Source organism: Notechis scutatus, chromosome 7 (genome assembly GCF_049901735.1).
Source record: "Notechis scutatus isolate UNSWTSFEM ecotype Mainland chromosome 7, rNotScu1.2, whole genome shotgun sequence".
Taxonomy (NCBI): Eukaryota; Metazoa; Chordata; class Lepidosauria; order Squamata; family Elapidae; genus Notechis; species Notechis scutatus.
Genome location: NC_142015.1, coordinates 1,146,934 through 1,172,500, shown reverse-complemented (window position 1 = coordinate 1,172,500; position 25,567 = coordinate 1,146,934). Strand labels below are relative to the sequence as shown.

Here is a 25,567-nt window from a genome sequence, read left to right as displayed (position 1 = left end):
AGTCCCTCGAGATAAGCACCCACCTTTTCTTCCCTGTGAAGTGCTGCCAATAACAGAAGTATCAAGTGAACTAGAAAGAAAACCAACCGAAGTACAAAGAGCTTCAAGAATGAACCTGAACTGAACGAACGACTTTGCTTCCTGCAAAGGTTTCGTCACCTTTGCCTGTCCTTTATACCTTATGGGAGGGCAATCACCTCCAAGCCTTACTCCCGAGTCACCCCTTTTGTCTCATCTGCTCTTGCCTTCTAGCAGCTCTGTGCATACGCACAATGAGAACAGGCTCCCCTTGTTCCTCTGCCTCTCTGCTCCCAGACTCCGGAGGCTCCGGAGTCAGCACAAAATTCCCAGATGGTCCTGGCCCCATCTCTTTATCGGACGCAGGACCCTCACCCGAGTCCTCTCCAGACTTCCGGACTGGTCCTTGTTCTTCCCCACTGTCCAATTCCGCTGCCGGCTGCATCGGCTGCCAGCGAACCACAACAGCTTGTCAGAAGGTCGCAAAAGGGGATCGTGTGACCCGGGATGCTGCATCCGTCATAAATATGAGGCAATTGCCAGGCATCCAAATATGGGGACTGTGGGGAGGCTACAACAGTCATGTGTGAAAAATGACCATAAGCCACTTTTTTCAGTGCTGTTATAACTTTGAACAATCACTAAACAAACTTTTGTAAGTCAACCGGACTGTCTGCAGGCATTTTGTGAGCGGTGTTTCTCTCTGTATTTGCAAAGTTATGCTGCCTTCAACTGTTGCTAAACCCCAGGCAGTTTTTCCTCCAGGGGAGAGCAAATCCTTGACACGCAGGAGAATTTGGCTTTCATTGTAGAGCCTCTCCAGATCAGATTCAGGGAGGTTTTTCCTCTGGAATTCTTCCCCTTAACATCTGCGGAGTTTGGATCAGTGACGCTAAGTCAGAAGGAAGCTTCCTACATCACCAGGATGGAGAACTTTGCGTTCTCCCAATGTCACATCCCTGAAATTCCCAGTTTGCCTCCCCGTTAGATAAGGAAGTTGCATTTTGGCAATGTCTGGAAGACCATTTCATTAGATCATAGAACAAAAGATAAAAATACAGAAGCAACTAAGAGGACCCAGTGGGGAGGAGAAGTGGAAAGGAAAGCAAGGAGGGGAGGAAGTGTTGACTTCCATCTCTCTCTGTTGTAGTAGAATAAAGCAACACCAAACCTCAACTTTTTAGAATAGAATAAATAAAACAGAATTCTTTATTGGCCAAGTGTGATTGGACACCACAAGGAATTTGTTTTGGTGCAAATGCTTCCAAGTTACATACGTCAAGAATCATAGGTATAACACTTAGAAGTAGTCATAAGGTACTATAAATCATACTAGGAAACATATATAAAGGAAACGTATAAAACATATAAATCATATTAGGAAACATATTAATAAGCTAGAGCCTATCAAATCATACTAGTAAACAGTCAATAAAACAGTCAATAAAAATAATTTCCTCCCCTCCCATGATAATATAAAGTAGCCATTTCATTAACAATAAATCAATCTAATCAATAAAACTCAAAATCAAGGTTTCGTTCTTTTCCATCTCAAATGCAAAGTCCAGAAGCGGTTTCCAAGTAGCAGCGAAAGTAGTTATTATATTCTTTTCTTTGAGTAACATGGTCCATTTAGCCATCTCTGCCAACTCCACCGACTTCTGTAGCTTTTCGACCACGGTGGGAATCGAAGTGTCCTTCCACTTTGGAAGACCATTGGTTCTTCACCCACCGTATTACTTTAGAGGAGATTTAACAGGCCAAACAAAGAAACAAACTGTAGAGCTTCTTCGTATCTGCAGCCCACTACGACGAAAGAAACATAATTGCTTTCCAACACCAGTTGTATTGGTATGGACTTTGATGTTCATTTACAAAGCAGGGATAGAAGTTACTTTCCTGATCCCTCCAGGTGCAAATGGTTTTACTCTAATCCAGGGGTCCCCAAACTTGGCAACTTTAAGACTTGTGGACTTCAGCTCCCAGAATTCTCCAGCCAGCAAAGCTGGCTGGAGAATTCTGGAAGTTGAAGTTCACAAGTCTTAAAGTTGCCAAGTTTGGAGACTGCTCTAATCTATTTTCTGGATCAGGAACTCTCTTCTCTCCTCCCTCCCTTCTTCCCCTATAATTTCTTCTAACCGAACATACAAATGTGCTTAGGGCACCAGGTATTGTGCGAAGAGAAAAATATTCTGAGCTTTTAGACTTGCATTCCCTCTACAGCTGTTCCTAATAGATTCCAGAAGTATTTCCTCTCACTTTGTCTCGCTGGCTGTATTTCTGATCGCTTCAATTGCCAGCAGCAACTCACTAGATTTCGTGCTCAGAAAACTCAGTCTAGAACCCATGAACCAGGTTCGGTTGATTTCTGACCGTCTTCACGGAGGAAACAGACTCACCTGGTAGCATTTCACAAGAGGACGATTGGGGAGATTTTTTTTTATAAAGAAAAGTGGCTGGATGGCAAACATTACTTAGCCCGAAAGCGAAAACCTATACTTCCCTCTGCAGGTGGGGAGAAAATGGCTACACCTGGTCCTTGATTCATCCTTGTCTGTTTTGGCAGGGTATCAAAGGGCTTCTCTGCCAAAAAGGTACCAGGTGTATCAATATTTGGGGGGGGGGCAAAGATGGACTGAAATCCTAAAGAATCATAAAGAACAGCAGCTTTTGTAAACAGCTGGAAGAGTGTTGAATAGGTAGACTCTGCAGGCATCGTCAGAGAACAGTGTGAGTGTATGATAGTGGTGTCTCCAATTGTGGTTTTCTTTGTGCAGATTCTTTGGGTCAGCACCAGTTCTTGCCTCTGTGAGAGTCACCCCTAAAACTCCCTTTTGTAAATTAAAAGCCAGTTATTTTAACAACAACAACAACAACAACAACAGCAACAACAATAATCATGGTGGGACATAAATGAGATAAAGAATTGCAAGATTATCATTGGCAAATTACATCAGGTGTCTTTTGATTCTAAGTGTGTAGATCAAAACAGATGCAGGTGGGGCCAGCAATGCCCAGGATGGAGGAGCATAAGACTGAACCAGGAAGTTTAGAGGCACTGAAACAAACCCCACCTTAATGTGTGTCTGTGTGTCATGCCCCCAGGGAAGCATATGAGCCTTGGTGGCGCAGTGGTTAGAGTGCAATAATGCAGGCTGCTGGCTGCTGGCTGCAGTTCGGCAGTTCACCAGGCTCGAGGTTGACTCAGCCTTCCGTCCTTCTGAGGTCGGTAAAACGAGGAGCCAGATTGTTGGGGGCAAGAGGCTGACTCTTAGAGAAGGCTGTAAAAAACTCTGTGAAGCGGGATATAAGTCTAAGGACTACTGCTATTATAGTGCAAAGCTGTGGTACTATTTTTATGTTTCAGGCAAAAGGTGCTACCATTGCTACGGAGCTAGGACACATTGCACCTAGGGCCAGCCCCACTGGCAGCTCCCACCTGCATCCATGGGGGCCCTTTGATTATGCCAATGACCCAGAAAGCATCCTTGTGTCCCTTGAGTTCTATGTAGGGGATTCAATTGTGCCGCTGTGCCATTATTCTGATGTCATTGCACAGGAGGCCTTCAAACTTTTTGACAGCTTTAAGACTTGTGGACTTCAACTCCCAGAGTTCCTCCTCCGGTCATGTTAGCTCAGGAATTCTGGGCGTTGAAGTCCACAAGTCTTAAACTTGCCCAGTTTGAAGACCCTTGTCATTGTGGGTTATCTCTGACTTCTTAGGTCCTCCCTAGCAAAGAGGTATGCGCATGTGTGAGTTATTTCAGCTCTGCCAAGTGTCAGAAAATAGCCATGGGTGCCTCCATTCCTTTCTGCAGAATCCAAGTAGGACTTTAGAACTCTTTACCCATCTCCCGTTCTTTTTCTTGGAAAGAATCGGCTGGGATGAGATTGTGGGGATGCGTGGGCCACATAAATAAAATTAGCTGGCTACTCTGGAGGATCGCAACAGAAGTCTTCATGCTGTGACTCACTCAAAGGTCACTGACTCCAAGCCAGGGATGCCTCTTTCTGGATGTTTACATCCTGTTTTTTTTAAGAAAAAGTTCCAAATTCATTTTTTTAAGCTGCGGTGATTTATATCTTTCAGACTGGATTTCATTGGGCTCAGCCTTAAAGATTTGCACCAGATTTAATTTTGTGAGAGAACATAACATAAATAGGAATTAAACCTGATTTGAGAGTCACATCTCGACACATCTAAGGAACCTAGAGAGAATCTAGAATGCTTGTTAGTTGCTTAACTTTGATCCTTACAATGGCATTTCTTCCCTCCGTGGCTGGCTCCCCTCCCAGCAGTTCCTGTTTCACCCTGGCTAATTTTTTCCGTTTCTTCATTCTCCTTTTAAGGATATTCCCGAATATGAGGCCTTACATAATCATGTTTCCCCCCAAAATAAGACCGGGTCTTATATTAATTTTTCCTCCAAAAGATGCATTAGGTCTTATATTTGGGGAAAATGTGGTACTAAATGCATCCGGCTGGCTGGCGATCTTAACTGGGGCTTATTTTGGAGGGGTAAGGTTTATATTACGAGCATCCTGAAAAAAATCACGCTAGGGCTTATTTCCTGGCTGGGTCTTGTTTTTGGGGAAACATAGTTAGAAAAATCTGTTACTTTTCTCCCATATTCAACCTTTTGTGGAGACTTATAAAAATATATATTATTTCACCTGCATCTTCTGCACACAAGTCTTGAAGGCTGGGGATGGGAATTGTTGCCAGAGTACAGTCCTTGACTCACAACAACTCATTTAGTGACCATTTGGCATTACAATGGCACTGAAAAAAGAGGACTCGGGATCATTTTTCACACTGATGACCGTTGCAGCACCCCCAGGGTCACATGATAAAAATCCCAGGGTCACATGATCCTCTTTTGTGACTTTCTGACCAGCAACAAAACCAGATTGACAACTGTGTTACTAACTTAACAACTGCAATGATTCACCTAACAATGGTAGCAAGAAAGATTGTAAAAATGGGACCTCTCCTTCCATTCTCCAGGTCTTTTGACTTTTCGCCTCCTTTAACCGGAGTCCTTATTGGTTTAGGCCAGGGTCTCCAACCTTGGCAACTTAGCCTGGAGCCTGGAGGACTTCAACTCCCAGCTGGCTGGGGAATTCTGGGAGTTGAAGTCCTCCAGGCTTAAAGTTGCCAAGGTTGGAGACCCCTGGTTTAGGCGTTAAGCTATCCCAGCCTATTTACAAAATTACAAAATAACGAAATCGACGGTAGATAAAGAGAATCAATACAAAATGTGTTATCGGTGGTATCTGGCCCCTTTGAGATGAGCCAATATGTATCCAAATTGAATTCCACTTTGTTGGAAATGAAAACAAACCAGGGGTACCTTCTTCCACGCTTGGTGGCTTTGCCCGAAGAGTAAAAAGTATCGGGCAAAAATACGAACATGGATAAGAGAAATTACGAACATTCAATTAGAATTTAAGGCAGAAATCTTTTTATTGGGAATAATAAAAGGTGAATATGCAAAAGAAATAAAATATTTAATTTTACATATAATTACTGCGGCAAGGATATCGCTTGCACAATGTTGGAAGAGTGATCGGATGCCAATAGAAAACTTAATAATCCGAAAAGTCTACGATTGCACTGAATGGACAAACTTACCCTAAGATTAAAAGAAAAGGAAGACTCAAAATATTATACAGTCTGGGAAAAGTGGTATAACTGGATCAATAATAGAAACCAGCGAGTAAATAGATAAGGAAGGAAGAATATAAAGAGGTTATAGTAGGAGTACTGACCAGATATATGAAATAAGTATTAGAATATTGTTTGATAAGAAAGCACCGTTTTAACTAATTTGTAATGTATACGTTTTTGCTTTTATTTCATTTTTAATGAAATGCTTTGTATTTTGTATATATCTTTTTAACATTTAATAAAGTTTTTCTAAGAAAGGAAGGAAGGAAGGAAGGAAGGAAGGAAGGAAGGAAGGAAGGAAGGAAGAAAGAAAGAAAGAAAGAAAGAAAGAAAGAAAGAAAGAAAAAGAAAGAAAGAAAGAAAGAAAGAAAGAAAGAAAGAAAGAAAGAAAGAAAGAAAAGATGCCTCAGCCTTGAGCGACACTGGGAGTTCTTCATCTGGATGCACACAAGGCTGTCAAACCATGTTATTCTTTCTTGTGCCTTCTAGATTCTGAAGAAATCTTGCATTGAAATCCTTGCTGCAAAACCTTCCAGTATTTGTGCAGGCGGTGAGTTTACCACGGAATATTTTCAGCTTTTCTTGCTTTGGGGAATGGCGTCTCTTATTTTTTGATCCCAGAAGGAAGGGAGTCAGCTGTCTTCTGGCACTCTGGGGGAATTTTTCCTTGGCTCAAAAATGCCAGAAAATTCCATCTGTTGGTTGTCTGCTTGCATAAAAAGAAAAAAAATCTTGATTTGATCTATTTTTAGGGTTGGTTTTCATTGAGGGCGGATGGGCTCTGACATCTCAAACTTCATTTATCAGATATCAGGCGGCCAATTGATGGAGGTTTGCACTTTCCCTACTTTGGCTCCATCCCAAATCTCCCATCTTCTGTTGCCTTTGCTAACGTTTGAAACAAAAGAGAGAGAGAAATGCAAATCTCACCATCCTCCATCTTGGCTTTGTCCCTTTTCAAACTTTAGCTTCCTTGCCGGCAGGTATATCAGGATTGGGCAGGGGAGCACCGATTCCACATCCAAAGGATTGGGAGCAAGAGGGATAAACTGGATTCAGGAATCTTGCTTGGGATGTATAAGACTGTGTCCGGTCTCTTCTTGAAAACCTCCATGCTAAAGCACCCACCACTTCCGGAAGCACTTCCACTGATTAATTGTTCTTCCTGTCAGGAAATCTCATATCCTTATGAGAAGTGGAACAAGCTACTCAACACTCTGAGGAGTTGCACATTTGCAATGGAGGCAAACTTCTCTGTTTTCTAGATAGGCTTCCGATGTAGGAGCAGGAGCGAGCTTGAAAGTAAGACGACTACTGGATTGAATTTTATTTCAAAGCGGACCTCCTAGGAACAAAGAGATACAGGGACAAATCAATGTTAGACTCACCCAGTGGTGGGATTCAACCGGTGTAACAACCGGTTTGGCGAGTGTGCGCTTTGCACGCGCACACAGCGTTTTAAAAGCAGCCGTTTTCAGCTAAAACTGACCTTCTGCTGCAGCCCTGGTGAGTAAAACAGCAATTCGCTGTGCCACACAAATAAGCTGGGCTTCCAAACAAGGAAATAAACAAGGACAGACTAGGGCAGGGGTCAGTGGGTGAGGCCAACTAATAGCCGGAACTACCGGTTCACTCGAACCGGTCCGAACCAGCTGAATTTCACCCCTGGACTCACCATTGAAGATAGAGGTCTCCAAACTTGGCCACTTGAAGACTTGTGGACTTCAACTCCCAGAATCTTGTGGACCTCAACTCCCAGAAGCAGAGCTGGCTGGAGAATTCTGGGAGTTGAAATCCACAAGTCTTAAAGTGGCCAAGTTTGGGGACCCCTGATTGAAAAGATCTTCTAGCCATCTCAGCATTTCAGGCTTATTCCAGCTTCTCCTGCAAAAAAAACAAAACCCTGGACTTATTTTCTCTTTTTCCTACATTCTGATCTTATCTTTCTGGCATAGATTCACTGGGGGGGGAGAACTTCCTTTATTCTGGAGAGGGTTGTCCTCCCTGGGCAGCAGCTGGCAAACAGGCCTTGGCATCCACCCCAGTCGGCTGGCTTTTGCCCCTTCAGGGTCCCCTGTTGGCTTCTTTAAACATCTAACATCTCACTGGGGAGAAGCGGGAGAGCCATGAGGCTCTGCAGAATCACAGAGTTATTCAGAGTTCATGGGCTCCGCCAAATGTTTACTAATGATTTTGGATATAAATGGGAGTGAGTTTGCATGTTAGATGAGAAACACACTTCAGTTCATTCCCCAGGCTTTTTAAAGTCTGCAGACACAGCTATGTGATGAAGAATGCTGACCCACCCATTTTACGTTCTACCAATGGATAAGCTGCCTTTGTTCAGTCCATGCTGGTTTTTTATTTTTGTTAGTGTGTTCAGTCTGGTCCATCCAATTTTAGCCTAGATCTAAACTTCTAAATCTAAAATAAAACTGCATTAAAATTCATAATTTAACACTTTCTCCAATGTTTTGGCACCCAGCGTTTGACTCCAGAACTGCATTACAAAATATTAAAAAGCATGATTCATAGGATCGCTCATATGGAGGGAGTTTTATGCCACAAACTAGAATTGACTTCTGTTTATTAAAACATGTTCTCATCCAAGGTTTGGCCAGTGCAGGGGTGGGATTCTACCAGTTCGCACCTATTCGCTCGAACCGGTTGTTAACCTTCTAAGCAGTTCGGAGAACCGGTTGTTAGAAGAAATTACTGGTCTAATCCTGTAAGGAAGGCAGGAAGGAAACATTCTGGTGTTGCTTACAGAAACTGCCTCTCCGTTAACCCTTATTACATTCTTGGCAGGACTAGACTTCCTGTCTCAGGAACTTCTCTGGAGTTAGTTTTCCCTCCTTTGCTGGTACTTTGCTTGTGTGGAGTGACCATTCAAAGTTACAATGGCACTGAAAAAAGTGACTTATGGCCGTTTTTCACACTTACAACTGTTGCAGCATCCCCACAGTCATGAGAGGCCAGGAGAGGAGGTGGGTGCCTCGATGTGAGTGATGTTGAGTTGGCCACACCCAGTCAATAACATGACCACCAAGCCATACCCACCTCCTAAGCCACGCCCACAGAACTGGTTGTTAAAAATTTGAATCCCACCCCTGGGCCAATGTCCCAATGAACGAAGCTATGAATTCAGTTGTTCTCAGTTTTTATTTTATCTTCAGATGTTTTAATGGCCTTTCAGATATTTCCTGGTTTGGCAGGAGGGACCTGGATGAAAACTAGCTGATACTTTCAGTATAGAACTGAGTAGATATCTTGGATGAATAGAAATCTTAAAGCCCCCACTGTCAGGGTTCCAAGTAATACGCCCATAGCAAACAGAACTCCGAGGCAAGTAGGTTCCTCAAAGAACAGGTTTATTGGATATATCATATTGGCCTAGACTGGTGAAAACCAACACTAAAGGTTCCCATGGTTTTCACCTAATTAAAAGTAAAAGTTTTTCCCAATTCCCCAAATAATCAGTCACATTGTCTAATGTCCTCTCTTCAGCCCCCTGTGGGAATGTCCTTGGTTCCCAGGGGAAAGTATTTTGTTTTGGCTACAAAACTCCAGCTATCTCTATTCCCACCCTCCCTATTCCTCGGCACCATTGTGGCAACGCTGAAACCTCCAAGATAGCCCTGGTCAGGCCAGCTTCAGGGTTGACACTTACTTACTAAAAACATGCCAAAAGAGTAGATGAAGGCTGTTGTTGTCCCCTCAAGAACCCAGAACAAGTAGAAGCGGCGATATTTTGGAAGCTCCAGTGCATATGCAGAGTTTTGATCTTAGGTTCTCCGCAGGACCATGTTTGATAGTGAAATCAGGTCTCCACAACCACATAGAAAACTCTACAGTGGAGGAAAATAGCGGTCAGGCTGTTGCAACTTGGGCTTCTCTGATTAAAAGAATCTGGGAAGCCACCTCCCCAAAATTCAGCCGACGGCATCTGTAGTGGGAGCCAGTAAAACAGTAAGGAAAACATCTGCCAAACAGGCAGAACATCTGGGGAAAGAAGTTCCGTCTCCAGCTGGTGGTTTCTGCTTGTGTGAACCCTGGGAGATGAAGTCAATCTTCAGAGGACGCCAAAAAAGGGAACGTGCCTTTAAATAATCAAGTCCCAATATATTTTTAAAGTATCAAAGAGTCCAGGCACCTCTGATCTATTTTGTTCCTTTGCTTGAATTTCAGGTCTTCTTCCCAGATGTGTAGATGCCAAAATTTTACAATTAAAAGCTAGAACAGGGGTGTCCAACCTTGGCAACTTTAAGACTTGTGGACTTCAACTCCCAGAATTCCTCAGCCAGCAAAGCTGGCTGAGGAATTCTGGGAGTTGAAGTCCACAAGTCTTAAAGTTGCCAAGGTTGGACACCCCTGAGCTAGAACATTGACCTGAGTTTATACAAAGCTGGCAATCCCTTTGCTGCTTTGTTGTTATCGTTGCTGTTGTTGTTGTTATTATGATGGTTGGGTGGGCAGTCAGCCATATCCACGATTAGGCTGGGTTTGGCATTTTTGTCCACCTACTGAGTCCTTCCCAGCGACTCGAGAATGCAGATGTTATAGTTGGATAGAGTTAAAAGTGCAGCACTGTTGCAAGACGTAAGCTGTTTCGAATGAAGCTGCCTTTTGCAATTGACTGATGATGATCTTGTCAACGCCAATGGTGTTCAAGTGGTGCTCCAGTTGTTTTGGGGATTGTACCCAAGGCACCTGTGGCCATGGCTTTCTTTTACCACAGTTGTTCTACTTCTATTTACAGGTCTTTGTATTTCCTGATTTCCTCCAGTTCTTTCTCTTCTCTTCTGCTATCTCCAGGTACTGCAACATTCACTTTCCTGACTTCTTTTTGTCTTTCTTATCAACAGTTCTTAAGGGTGGGGTGGTATGTGACAGGTGCTGACTGTGTGAATTCTAAAGACCCCCATCACTTTAGCTTCTTTATTTTCTATTACTTTATCTATGGTATTTAGCGGTCCCTCCAGTTCCTGCTTGCAGACAATTGGTACTTCTTGCAGGCATTCCAATGTACAATTTGTTGCTACTTTGTCATGCCGTTGTTTGTAGTCAGTCTGGGCGAGCAATCTTGCAATAGTTAAGCTACTATTATAATTATTTCAACTGCTGAGTTTAAGCGGAAAAGGTACCCTTTGTTGCATTTATAGATATATTGCTGGAGGTCAAAAAGGCAATTCTTTTAATTTACTGCAAATAATGTAAACAAAAAACTCTAGGCAAACTGTAGTTCACAGATCTCAGGTAATGTGCTGGAGGATTTGAACAAAGCACTAGATAGGCACTTTTTGAAATGATGTAATTAGTTTTCTTGCATATTGCAGTGGGTTGGACTAGGTTATCATGGTGGTCCTGTCAGGTGCAAATAACCAGGAGTGTTTGTTACGTTCAAAGCAAAAAAAAAAGTCTATTATTGCTACCTAGACACAATAATCTAGTCAACAGATGGTCAAAAGTAAATTGGCACTGGATTGAGATGAATGGAATTCATGGTAGGGGGCTGGACTTAGATCTCTTATGGCAAACTCATGACACATTTAACTCCACTTTCCAGCTCAGCTCGCTGTTCCCCTACAGGTCCTTTCCAACTCTGCATAATTGTAATTATGGACCTATACTCATGCAGCCAAATTTCAGTGTCAAAAATGCTGATTTTCAGTAGTACCAACTACATTTATTTCTCTCTCTTTCTTTTTCCTGCACTCATTTCCACCTTTATCCCAAAACAGGCTGGAAAGTTCCACCCCCTCCCATCTCCTCCCCATCCTCCCACCATGGCTCTGTGTCTGGAAAAACACCACAAAATACTTCCTGCTCCAGAAGATTTTCTTTGGGGAAACTATTAATCCCCTTCTAGAATGTCAAGGCAAAAATGGCCCTTCTGGGAAACATTTAATCCCTGGGTGATTGAATTTTGGAGATCCTACACTTGAGGCCTTTTTCACCTTCCTCTTGCTCAGATAAATATGGCAGGCTTTGGAGCTGGGCATGAGTGGGTTTTTTTCTCCACTGAATTTTGGGCTAGAGAAATTGGGTGGATGAGTTCTCTAAACTTTTTTCAGAAAAAAGAAATTATTTGACCGTTCCTCCTAGGTGGGACTTCCTCTTAGTGGTGCTCCTGGCCTGAACTGAAATGGCCTCACAAAGCAAATATGGGAAGAGTGGCAGAACATGGTTGGTGGAGCGAAAAGAGGGATTAACCCTACACAGTCACAAGCAAACATTCCCCCCCCGCCTTGAATTCTGTTGACCTTCATCTAACTCTAACCAGGAGCTCACCATGAGTTAAGAAGGTTCTTGTGCATAGGCTACAGCAATAAATCAGTTTAATCGAACCTTCTTCACCTGGTCTTCTGCATCTGACAGAAGTCCTCTTCAGAGGTCCTCCTTGGGACTCAGTTGGGAAGCCAGAGAGGCTGTAGACTCTAGAGATAAAGGTAAAGGTTTCCCTCCTTGCACATCCATCCTAGTCGTTTCCAGCTCTAGGGGCCGGTGCTCATTTCCATTACAAAGCCGAAGAGCCAGCACTGTCCGAAGACGTCTCCGTGATCATGTGGTCGGCAGGACTAAACGCCTTCGAAGGCGCACACAACGCTGTTCCCTTCCCACCAAAGGGGTCCCTATTTTCTTGCTTGCATTTTCTACATGCTTTCGAACTGCTTGGTTGGCAGAAGCTGGGACAAGGAACGGGAGCTCACTCCATGACGCGACGCTGGGGATTTGAACCGCCGAACCGCCGACCTTTCTGATCGACAAGCTCAGCATCTTAGCTCCTGAGCCACCGGGTCCCGTCTCTAGAGATAGGATGGTCCAATGAAAGAAAGTCACTGGAGAAAGGAGGATGAAGCAGACCCCTTGGTCTTGCTTCATTTCTGTGCACATGAAGGCAAGGATGTCACTAAACTTCCCATTGATCAAGATCCTGGTCCTTGGTTTCCGGTTTGCTAGCTTTCGGTGGAGGCAGGGATTTGCCACTGTGCGATCCCTGCTGCGTTCACCGCCAAGGTTCCCCCGATCCATTTGAATCTGGGGGATACAGCTGCCCTGTAGAGGCAGCGGAAGATAGGGGGGATCCGGCAAGGGGTTTGGGGGTGCCGCAAACCCCCTCCCCAGCCGGCTAAACTCCCTTTTCCCGAGGCGGAGGAACGGCGGTCAGCAATGGCCGCCACAAAGAAAGCTGCAGCCGGGTAAGCAGGAGCAGGAGGGAGAAAGCTGAAAGAAAAGTGAAAGTTGCTTCCAACTGGGACAAGACGGGAGAAAGTTATTTGGAACCTTGAAAGCTGTTAAGTATCTATTGTTCCTTGCGAGAGTTATAAGCTGCGAATACCCTAAAGGGAAAAGTTTTTTTTTTCTTTGTTCGACTCTCCTTCCTAAAGTGACACCGGAAAAAAAAATCCTTTTGGCTGTGAGTGGGAAGGGAGAGTGAAAAAAAATCTGAGCAAAATTTGAAAATAAGGAGAAGATTGCCTAGAATTGCAAAGAGTTTAAAACTTCCAAAAAATATATTTGAAAAGGATTTGTGATTACTTTAACCCCAGAAAGAGAAAGTCAAGAAGAAGAAGGTATCTAAAAGAAACAGTCTGTTTGGATTGTTTGGTGATTTTGGAACCTTTGGAAATTATTTCTGATTAAATTATCTGGGTGGTTGTTTGGAAAAACTTTTTCTCTACACAATGGCATCATCTATGGATGAATTGGAACTTATATATCAAAAATTTGAAAGAGAAAAACAAGGAGGTGAAGATGGACTTGGCACTATTTTCCAATACTTAGAAATGGCGGTTTATATTTATGTGAAGCAGAATGAGGATGATGGGGATAAAGAAGAAGGAGAAGCCATCTTTGATGAGAAAAGGACTTTGATTGGAGAAGGGAAAAAGCGGAGGTCTTTAAGATCTGGAAAAACAGCCCAAAAAGAGAAGAAAAAGGTGGAAAAGGGACATTATGTTAAGAAACAACAGAAAGGGGGAAAGCAGAATAAAAGGGAGGTGGGGAGACAAGGGGTTAAAGAGGACAAGGAGAAGAAGAAGCAAGGGAGAAAGGATGGTGGGGAGCAAGATATTAAGAAGCAAAAGTTTTTCAGAGATAATGGATAAGTCTTATTGTTAATGGGATTCTAGAAGGTACATAAGATTGCATTTTTATATCTGTATTTAGAAGTGATTATAGAAAATTAGAAATAATATGTAGTTTAAAATGTGATAAAATATTTAACATAAACAAGTGAAATTTTTGTTAAGAAAAAGGGAGTATTGTAATGAAATATGATCCAAGATTGTGATGTGGGGGGGATAATAATTGTGGAAAGCATAAGTGTTCCCACAAAGGCATGACATTCAATTGAAATGGATAAAATGTTTAAGATATTTATATTGTCAATATTAATAATTAGAAGATGGTATATTAGCAAACCTTTTGTGAAATGAGATTTGAAGTAGAAGAAGGAGGAACATTTCAATGAAATAATGAGCTATAATATGTGATGTGGGGGGGGAATAATTTTGAAAAATAGGGCTCTTATAAAAGCATGCAATTTAATTGAAAAGTAATGAGTTAAATATCTAAGATATGAATGAATATCAATATTAATGAATAGATTTGTATTATTTTTGATAATATAGTATAATTTTAGAATGTACCAGACAGAATCCCAATGTAGGTTATGTATTTTATATTAAGTACTATAAATATAGGGGAAAAAGACAAAGGCATCATACTCCATATAGTGTATAGGAGAAGTATTTCTTCTTTTTTTTTAAAGAAGAAAAATAAATGATTGGCTGGAATAGAACAGACAAAGAATAATAAATATTACGATATGAATTGAGAGGAGATAAAAAAATAAAAATGAAATAAAATTGAGAAAATTTAAAGGAGAGGAGAAGTTATATAGAAAATTGAAAATGTTAAGAAGATATGAAATGGTATGTAAAATGAATATGAAATTGAACTTGTGTCTGTACCAAGAGTTTTAACCCGGGACTAAGCAACTTTCAGAAAAGAGATTTTTTATACTTTTATGTTTTGTGTTTATGTGTATTTATGTATTGTTTGTCTTGAAAAATAAAACTTGTTTATAAAAAAAAAAAAATCCTGGTCCTTGATGCCTTCACTCCCGTTTCGCTAATCAGCTGTCTAGATAAACCCTTATTTATCTATGAAATCTAAAATGACAAGATGAGGATCCTTCCTCTTCTCTGCAAAGGAGTGAGTCCCTTCTATCTGGCTACAGGCTTCCCTGAAGGAGGTGACCAGTTTGAAACCCGGGAGTGATTTAGACCAATGTGCCTTTGGGATGAAATGTCTATGGAGAATCTCCGTCATCCGGGTCATGATTGTCTCAAACTTTTCAAGAGGCAACTGGTTTTGCTTTGAAGACGTTTCACTTCTCATCCAAGAAGCTTCTTCAGCTCTGACTGGATGGTGGGGAATGGGTCAAAGAAGCCCTCTATGTCAAAACTTGAACAGCCCTCCCTCAACAAAGGGGGAAGGATCCGACATCATCTATCTCCGGTCTACAACACGGTCCTTTCAGCCGTTCCAAGAAGGCTCCGCACCCATTTGCACCATTCAGGGTGATCCTGAGAACACAGACAAACCTTCAAGTGGTCTCAATGTCTCTCTAAGAAGAAGGCAAATGACCAGCTGTCTGCAAGGAGTACAAATCCTTCCATTTACCAGCCAGCCAGCCAGAGCTGAAGAATCTTCTTGGATGAGAAGCAAAATTTCTTCAAAAGGAAAAACAAGAAAGTCCAGTTGCCTCCTGAAAAAGCACTTTTGGGACAGCCGTGACCTGGATGGCTGAGAATCTCTACAGACTTTTAGTTATACAATGTGGGATGAAGATCCTTGGAATGGCGTGGGAGGAGGAATGGATTTCCAGAGGGAAAAATTGCAGACTACAAGAACCAGGAGCACCACTCAGGTGACTCTGAGGACACAGACAAACCTCCAAGCGGCCTCAAGGACCCTCTAAAAGGATGCAAATGACCAGCTGTCTGCAAGGAGTATAAATCCTTCCGTTCCCCACCATCCAGTCAGAGCTGAAGAAGCTTCTCGGAGGAGAAGCGAAACGTCTTCAAAGAAAAACACAGAAAGTCCAGCTGCCTCTTGGAAGAAAAGAAAAAAGCACCTTTGGGACTTTGGGATGAAAGCAAGCAGAGTCTTGGAGCTGAGCCTAGATTCCTGAGTCAACTCGTATGCTTTGTGCAGCGATGGTGCAGGAGATGCGCGCCCCTCCCCTTCCTGCCCCCAAGGCATGGATTCGGAGAGACGGCGAGTGGGCGGTGGCTGTTGAGCATCTGAGATAATGTTGATTCAGCAGAAAGCAAGGTCTTCAAAGCATTGGATGTCATCCTTGCTTGCTCCCCAACGATCCCTTTCATTTGAAGCACTCTTGCACAGACCAAAATTTGCTGAGTGCAGGGCAGAAGCTGTTTAGAGCAGGGGTCTCCAACCTTGGCAACTTTAGAATGGAATGGAATGAAATAGAATAGAATAAATATTGGAGTGAAGAATAGAATAGAGTAGAATAGAATAGAACAGAATAGAATTCTTTATTGGCCAAGTGTGATTGGACACACAAGGAATTTGTCTTGGTGCAAATGCTCTCAGTGTACATAAAAGAAAAGATATGTTCATCAACAGCCAAGAATCATCAGGTACAACACTTAATAATAGTCACAAGGTACAATAAGCAAACAAATCATACTAGGAAACAGTCAATATAAATCGTAAGGATACAAGCGACAAAGTTACAGTCATACAGTCACAAGTGGGAGGGGATGGGTGATAAGGAGTGATGAGAAGATTAATAGTAATCAGGGGTGGGATTCTACCAGTTTGCACCTATTTGCTAGAACCGGTTGTTAGAAGAAATTACTGGCCTAATCCTGTAAGGAAAGCAGGAAGGAAACATTCTGGTGTTGCTAACAGAAACTGCCTCTCCGTTAACCCTTATTACATTCTTGGCATGACTAGACTTCCTGTCTCTGGAACTTCTCTGGAGGTTTTTTTTTCTCCTTTGCTGGTACTTTGCTTGTGTCGAATGACCATTCAAAGTTACAATGGCACTGAAAAAAGTGACTTATGACCACTTTTCACACTTACGAGTGTTGCAGCATCCCCACAGTCATGAGAGGCCAGGGGAGGAGATGCGTGCCTCGATGTGAGTGATGTTGAGTTGGCCACACCCAACCAATAGCATGACCACCAAGCCACACCCACCAACTAAGCCATGCCCACAGAACCGGTTGTTAAAAAATTTGAATGCCACCCCTGATAGTAATAGTAGTGCAGACTTTGTAAATAGTTGGACAGCGTTGAGGGAATTATTTGTTTAGCAGAGTGATGGCGTTTGGGGAAAAACTCTCCTTGTGTCTAGTTGTTCTGGTGTGCAGTGCTCTATAGTGTCATTTTGAGGGTGGGAGTTGACACAGTTTATGTCCAGTATGTGAGGGGTCTGTAAATACTTTCACATCCCTCTTTTTGACTCGTGCAATATACAGGTCCTTGATGGAAGTCAGGTTGGTAGTAACTGTTTTTTTCTGCAGTCCAAATTATCCTCTGTGGAGTCTGTGTCTGTTCTGTTGGGTTGCAGAACCAAACCAGGCAGTTATAGAGGTGCAGATGACAGCTGACTCAGTCATTCATCTCTGTAGAACTGGATCAGCAGCTCCTTGGGCAGTTTGAGCTTCCTGAGTTAGCAAAGCTGGCTGAGGAATTCTGGGAGTTGAAGTCCACCAGTCTTCAAGGGGCCAAGGCTGGAGACCCCTGGGTTTAGAGCACTCTTTGTGAAGGGTTGCTTCCAACTTTCCGGGGCTTTATTTCCTTGCAGAAGCAGCTCAAAAGGTGTGGCTCTGATCCCCCTTTTTATCCTCCTGGTCCCTAGGGGCATTTGGAGGCTTCTGAGCTTCCTTCTGTCTGTGCTTTCCCCCACGGAAAGACAGGTGCTCTTGGACTGGAAGACGTGACTCTGGATCCGTGTTTCTCCATACCAGCAGCTTTCAAGTGTATGGACTTCCAATTTCAACCCTTTAACACCCAGGCCCAAAAGTTAAATGGAAATTAGTGTTGGACCAAAAATGATTGGAATGGCACTAAAACACACACACACACACAAGTTCTACATTGTGTAGTTGGTTCTCCCAATTCCCCCCAAACGTTCAATATATATTTTTTAAGGGTAATAAACTAAACAGACCATTTTTTTCCAGTGACATGCCTTCCCAGGCATGATGTTGGACCAAGGTTTTACAAAACACTAAGTGTTCCTCGAATTTCCTCCAAATGTTCTAATTGTTTAAATAAGATCATGAGATAAAATCGTATCCTAAGACTATATCAACCTTTTTTTCTTTTCTGTGGTTGGTTGCTGCTCAAACTCCACTCTCAAACCCCCTTCTGTGATGCTAGAAGAAAACAGCTGCGAACAGATTGACTGTATAAAAACGTCATTTGCAGCTCTGTGTTTCATCATTTTCAGAAACGACTCTGTTATACATTTCGGGAGCATCTGTCAGGACTTCTGTTTCTGTTGAGCCTTATTCATCTTTGCCTCTGCTAATTATTTGTCTTAGAACAGCATCTCTTGGGGCCCAAATATACTCTGCCACATTCTCAGGACCTTAATTAAGATGACGGCCAAAAAACAACAACAAAATTGAGAGTTAGCTTCATTCTGGAATTTTGGGGGCTCTCTGAGCTGGCTGGTTTGCTCACAGATGTTTCATTACCAGACCAGGTAGCATCTTCATGTTCAACAAAACATCTGCAAAAGAACTGCCAAGCTCAGAAAAGACCTAAGGAGGCCAACTCTGAGCTACCTAGAATCTCTTCTATTGGTATCTTAATTTTCCTGGTTGACAGAAAGCTGGAAGTCAAGTCAAAAAAGTAAAATCAAACAATCCACAAATACAATACCTGAGCAGGGTTCCTTCCTTCATCTTGCATTATCATTTAATTATAATTTTAATGAACCAGTAGTTACTTTAAAATCATGAAGAACATCTAGATCAGAAGAACATCTAGAAGAACATCTAGATCCGCTTTGCTGGCTGAGGAGTTCTGGGAGTTGAAATCCACAAGTCTTAAAGTTGTCAAGGTTGGAGACCCCTGATCTAGATCAAGGGTCTTCAAGTTTGGCAAGTTTAAGACTTGTGGACTTCCAACTCCCAGAATTCCTGAGCTAACATGACCGGAGGAGGAATTCTGGGAATTGAAGTCCACAAGTCTTAAAGCGATGAAGTTTGAAGACTCCTGATCTAGATGGTCTCTAGGACTAAAAAAAAAAAAAAAAAGACTTGATGGCCCTTAATCAATCAATTTAAAAAAAAAACTCTAATGCCCTTCTCAAATATACAATCTCTCTTTACTTTCAGAGTCCTTCCAAGTTGTGGTGACAGGAAATGGCTTCCGACATGCCCGGAATGTGGATCGAGTCCTTTGTAGCTTCAGGATCAATGAGACAGTCACCCTCAGTAAGTTATCCTGCTTGTCCTATCAACCAAACAACCCTGCAGGTCTAATGGTTTTATTTACTTGTTTTGATTTCTTAAGGACAATGAAAACAAAACTGGCACCCCCACCAACATGATGGTGATGATAATAATGTTGTCAGTTGATGGTGATAATGATGATGATTCCAATCTTAAGAATGGTTGTGTTTCATTGTTGATTTTTGTGGAGTTTGTGGCATGGACTGAAAATCCTTCGCAGAAGGAAGGAGTGCTGTGGCTTGGCTTTCCCTGACCGAGTTCATTCAAGTGTCCTTGACACAGAGAAGAAGGTTGGTAGGAATCCAGAGTTATCTCCAGAGTATGGTCAAAAGAAGGCAAGATGGTGTTGGCCATGGTGTTCCCCATGAGATGCGCCCAAGCATGGGTAGAGCTTCAGTCTCAATTGTTGGAGGCATCATCTTGACTTTTCCACCTGTACCCTGGGGTCCCCTCTGGAACTCATCTGTTGACAAATGCTGGCAAGGGAAGTACTGGTGTTCAGATCAACCGCCTTCTCCCTTGTTGCACTTGAGAACAAGGACATGGACATCCCAAAGGTGCTTTTTCAAGAGGCAACTGGACTTCCTGGTTTTTCTTTGAAGACATTTCGCTTCTCATCCAAGAAGCTTCTTTGAGCTGAAGAAGCTTCTCGGATGAGAAGCCAAATTTCTTCAAAGAAAAATCAGAAAGTCCAGTTGCCTCTTGAAAAAGCACCTTTGGGATGACCATGACCTGGAGGACTGAGAATCTCCACAGACAGAATCAGAGGTTAGAAACTTAAAAGGGGGGAAAAAAGAAGGATTGTGTCAGCTTTGGGAGCTACGTTCATACCAGAAGCTTCCACGCTGCCACATTCCTGTGCCTGGGAAAGTAGGAGGGGGCAACTGTAGAGTGTTGGTAGTTAGACATAATCGCATTCTTCTCTTCGGTCAAGGTCATGTTATTCCTGCACCTGGAGGAGGAGTGGTTGAAGGGATGCCTCTAGCTGGGGTGGATGGGGATTGGACCCTGGGATGGACTGATGGGTGCAAGGGGTTGGTTTTGGACTTTTGAGTTACTAAGGGACAACCTGGAACTCTCAGATTCGTGTTTTCCCAGATGCGCCAGTATAACTACTCTAATAAAAGGAAACTTTGAGAAGATGCCTATCTCTTTGAGTTTTTAATTGGAGTTTTTCTGGAACGCTGACAGATTGATCATATAAGAAAAAATATATATGAATAAGTTAATGTTATTTTAACTACAGAACTATTATTAATATTAGACCCATTAAGATTCCTTTTACATTGATCGTCTTTCTGTGATTATTCAAAATGAATTGTACTCTGACAACACACTGTTCAGATAGATCTGGAATTTTTTATGTTATTAAAGGAAAATGTATTAATAAAACTTATGATATTAAAAAAACCACTTAAAGATAAGAACCACCCTTTGGATGGGACATTAGAGCCAACTACTCTCAGTTAGGTGTTATTTTATGCTGGTGGGATTGGCCCACCAGTATCCCTTGTCATGGGGAAGCTTCCTGCAGCTGGCAAGACCAAGAACTACACCCATTTCAGGGAGGGGTCTTTAATGCTTGTCCAGATACAAACCAGAATCTTGGAAGCTGCTCAAGGAGTGTCCAACCCTCGTTTATAGTGAGATCATGAAGGTGGAGACCTTTGAACGACTTGAAATGCTTCTTCGTGGATTTTTCTCCACATGAGCTGAGTTGCCATTTATGAGATCAGCAGCCGTTCCATTCCTTTCCCAGTCCTTCCATGGTCATCCCCATGTTTTACAGCTTCCAGCATGCTCCAAAGATAAGCACCCAGTAGAGGGTGTTGCAGGAGTCCAGCAACGAGGACATCACCCTGCTTTCAGACAATGCCTATGAGGAGAAGCCGAGCATCAATTGGTACTGACTCCAGTTTTGGTCACTGCACTATAAATAAAGATGTTGAGACACTAGAAAGAGTGCAGAGAAGAGTGACTAGGATGATGAGGGGACTGGAGGCTCAAACATACAGTTGCAGGAACTGGGCATGGCTAGAGAAGAGAAGGACCAGGGGAGACATGATAGCCATCTTCCAATATTTTTGAGGGGCTGCCACAGAGAAGAAGGAGTCAACCTGTTTTCCAATGCACCTGAAGTCCAGACAAGGAATAATGCAGGGGTCCCCAACCGCCGGTCGCGGACCGGTGCCGGTCAGCGGAACAAGTCTTACCGGGCCGCTGGTTGCTGGCGCCGCCATCTTTTTGATAAAAAGTGCTTCGGTGAGCTTTTCCGTAGAAAGCTCACCGGAAGCACTTTTTCATCAAAAAGATGGCGGCGCCAACGCTCGGTGAGCTTTTCCGGGTAGAAAGCCATTTCTACCGAAAAGCTCACCGAGCGCTGGCGCCGCCATCTTTTTGATGAAAAAGTGCTTCCGGTGAGGTCACCGGAAGCACTTTTTCATCAAAAAGATGGTGGCGCCCAGTTGATGCCGGTACCGGCGCGGGCGCCCAGCTGATGCCGGTACCGGGCTGCGGCATAAAAAAGGTTGGGGATCACTGGAATAATGGATGGAAACTGAACAAGGAGAGATTCAACCTAGAAATAAGGAGAAGTTTTCCTGAGAAAACAATCACCAATGGAAGAGAAGTTGCCTTCAGAAGTTGTGGGAGCTTCATCACTGGAGGCTTTCAAGAAGAGATTGGACTGCCACCAGTCAGAAATGGTGTAGGGTCTCCTGCTTGGGCAGGGGGTTGGACTAGATGACCTACAAGGTCCCTTCCAACTCTGTTAATCTATTAATCCACATTTTTCTGATGCTGTTCTCTCTCGGTGCTCATACCCTGTCTGGTTCTAGCTTTGGATGTGGCATAAGAATGCAAAGAACTTGGGAGTAGTCCTGGGGGGAGATCAAGCTTAGTAAAAGTGAGTGATGGGAAGGCGCCTAGGGGTACAGGCTGCCATGTGGCTCAGCCCCTGGCTCCATTCTACAGGTCGTAAGTTCATGTAACATGCAAGAACTATAGTAGCAAACGCAAAGAAGTTTGCACTCTGCTTGGAAATAGATGAACCAAAAACGGTGACCACTGGAATGCCCATGAAAACCCCCGGGGGAAAAACTCCAATCTCAGAGGAGCCTTGAAACAAGCCAAGTTTGAACCTTGAGTAACACTCGGGGAAAACCAAAGGAAGCTTTTCCGGTGGTGACATTTACCCATGAAAACTGCCATCCTTGTGGGAAGAAAAAGGAGCGATTTTGCTGAAGTGTGGAAATGGATAGAGAAGCCACAAAAAAGACCACAAAGAAAAGAAAAAAGAAACAAAGGCAAAAACTGCAACTCTAGGTAGATCGAAGAGGCCAAGAGCCCAACAAGGAACATTTTTGAATTAAAAATGAAAGGGAAATGTTAAGAGAGGAAGAAGAGATTCTTCCAAATGTAAGCATGTTTTTCCCAGCCGGTCGTGCTGAATCTCGCCTTGTTGCTTTTTTCCTTCTTCTTGTAACTGTTTGTGTGGGAGGTTTCTGTCTTCTGTCAAAGATATTCAGAGCTTGGGAGCAAAGTGAAGGAATAAAAGGGGCGTCACCTGTTTTCTGTGACTGTGTTTGTTTTGTATCCCACCCTGGGTCATCACAGCTGGATTGGTACAATCAGTAAAGTTCCTAACATCCCCATGGATGGAATTGGGTTGATAGAGTTGATAGCAGACAATGCAAAGATGCAGAGGCCCCCAAACCACTTGAATTATTTTAAGCCTTCTTTCCCCAGTTGTTGGTAATGGGGGAGTTCCTGGTATGGAGAAACCTTGAGAATAAAACCATTTATTGAGGCAGGAGCAAAATGTCTCTATTTTAGAGGTTGTATCTGCTGTAGTGGATAGCAGAGAATCCGAAAGGCAGATTTACGCACAGTACGGCTTCAAAAGACAGGTGGGAAGTCAAAGAAAGCTCAAAATCCCTTTCGTATCGGGAGACCAAAAAGTGCTGATCACAATGAACAAAGATGTTGCTGAGTCAGCAATCAAAAGTATTTTCCAATTTTATGGATCTTATCTATCAGGAGTTCACATGCTGAATGTTATTGATCAGAGCCCCCCCTGAATCGGAAGCAGGCTTCTCCAAGTTAGCTTTAGTTTCTGGCGAAGGATTATGGGAAATGAAGTTTCTGCACATCTGGAGCACACCATGAGGGCTAACATTGAGGAGAGCTAAAACCAGCCTCCCAGAACTCAGGCTAAATATTTTCCTGTTTGGAAGCTCAGAAGATTTTGAAATCGACAGTGGTCCACCTTTTGAAGGACTCTTCCAATTCTGCAAAGTTTCCTCTCAGGAAAATAGCACCTCCTTTGCCTCAAACAGCTGGAGAAATAGAAAGATTTGCAGGAACCCAGCACAGACCTCAACTGTTGAAAAAAAACACAAGAAGGAAATAAGAAAATGTAGTTGCTTCTATATAACTAGGCAACCACATCGCCCAAAACACCTGGCTGGGTTCCAGGAGGTATAACTTCCAAGAGAAACATTGGCATCCAATTTCCATGCTCGTCCTGGGCAAGAGATTTCTGACCAAATGCCAATAAGATGAAGCAAATGGGGGCCTTTTTCCTACTTACGCCTAACTGTGGCCCAAACATGGACTGGCAAACCCCTTTTATCTGCCATGTTCCCATGAGATGGCTTCCATCTGCCCCCAGCTCATGAACCAGAGATATTTATGATATCCGTGGTTTCAAAAAAAGTTGAAACGCATCACATACCTCGGTTCTAATTTACATGAAAGCTGGGACAGGACCCCTGAAGTAAAGACAAGGACAGAGAAAGCTTGAAGAAGCATTCTTCAAAACGAAAAAGGCCTCCTGCAATCACGACATAAGCCTAAGGTTGAAAATCAGGCCTGTCAGTTGCTCCATCTTTTCTATCCTGCTCTACGGTGGGGAGAATTGGTCTCGGACAGAAAACCACTGGAAGAGACTAGAAGCATTTGAAATGTGGATTTATGGGCGGCTGTTACGGTTAAGTTGGGTTGACAAAATCAGAAATGAGGAGGTGATAAGCTGCCTGGGGAAGCCAAGGGAAATCATCAAAGCTATCAAAAAGCAAAAGTTCAAATATTTCAGACATGGGATGCGACACCTGGAAAAATACGGCCTACGTCACTTAATCCTCCAGGGAAAGATTGAAGACAAACGAGGTCCAGGCAGAAGAAGAACATCAAGGCTTCAAAATTTAAGGGACCATTTTGAACAAAATTCAGCAGCAGCGTTTCGTGTGGGCTGTGGATAAAAATAGGATCGCCAACGCAATCTCCAATATGGCACAAGAAGAAGAAGAATCTCTTTGATGCCCTTTGATTACGCTGCTGCCTGACCAACTCCATGGAGCAGCTGCAAAGAAAGGACAGGAAGTTGACATTGGACGTTACCTTCTCCTTTCCCTGCTTCCAGATCAAACTGGATGGAAGTAAATGAGATTTGTGCTCCTGGGGCACTGAGGCCACATTCAGCTCAGGCGCAGAGCTTCTCTGGCAGCAGCATCTTCTGCTGTGTCCGCCTGAGTTTGGGTCCTCTTGTGCCCAGCCTATGAATCTGAGAGGCTTAAGCCATCTATAGTTGTCTCGTTGTTAAAGTTGTGCTATCCCTTTGAGCTGACAACATCCACAGGCAGCTATCAGATGGGTAAAATCTGTTATAAGATCCAATCTTGGTCGGACACTGGGACCAAATCTCTTCCGAGCTTTTGGAATCATACTGGTGGCCATCTTCAGGGAACTTCTCTACTGGAAGAAGTCCACAAGTCTTAAAGTTGTCGAGATTGGAGACCCCCTACATGTGCTTTAGGCTATTCTGTGAGTCGTGTTTATAGGGTGCCTTCCTATTGGCTCTCCTTGGCTTTAGTGAACAACTCCCATCATCCCCAGCCAGCGTGATGGTGGTGATCGGGAGGGTATATAGAACACCAAGTCCAGCAAGGCTACTCCTATGGTTTTCAAACTTGGCAAGCTTAAGATGCGTGAACTTCAACTCCCAGAATTCCCCAGCCGCCCTGGTGCGTCTGGAATGGCCTGGCTTGAGGCGAATCTCTTTTTTTTATTCCATTTTCAGCCAGGAAAACGTCTCATTTCTTCACGGACTTTATTTGCAACCGCACTTTGGCTGGAGGCAGAGTCGATGCGAGGCTGTCCGTTTAAACCAGGAGTGGGGGACAATGGCCCCTTTACGGCTCCCAGAATTCTGGCCGGCTCAGGAATTCTGGGAGTCGAAGTCCACAGGTCGTAAAGGGGCCGTGGTTCTCCACCTCTGATTTAAACCACTCGGTCAAGGCAGAAGGATCCAGAAACGGGGTTCTCCTCCCAATATCCCTTGCCGCCCATTAGAAGAAGCAAGCTCCACACG

The 25,567-nt window shown here is 43.3% G+C and overlaps 1 protein-coding gene across 1 annotated transcript in view; it reads left to right on the top strand.

Annotated features, from left to right (window-relative positions):
* ANTXR1 (ANTXR cell adhesion molecule 1) overlaps window positions 1-25,567 on the top strand; it is a 106,978-nt gene that overhangs the window by 28,078 nt on the left and 53,333 nt on the right. Inside the window, 2 exon segments of the mRNA XM_087969595.1 lie at window positions 6,179-6,239; window positions 19,081-19,179. Of these exon segments, the coding sequence (XP_087825721.1) occupies window positions 6,179-6,239; window positions 19,081-19,179 (160 nt within the window).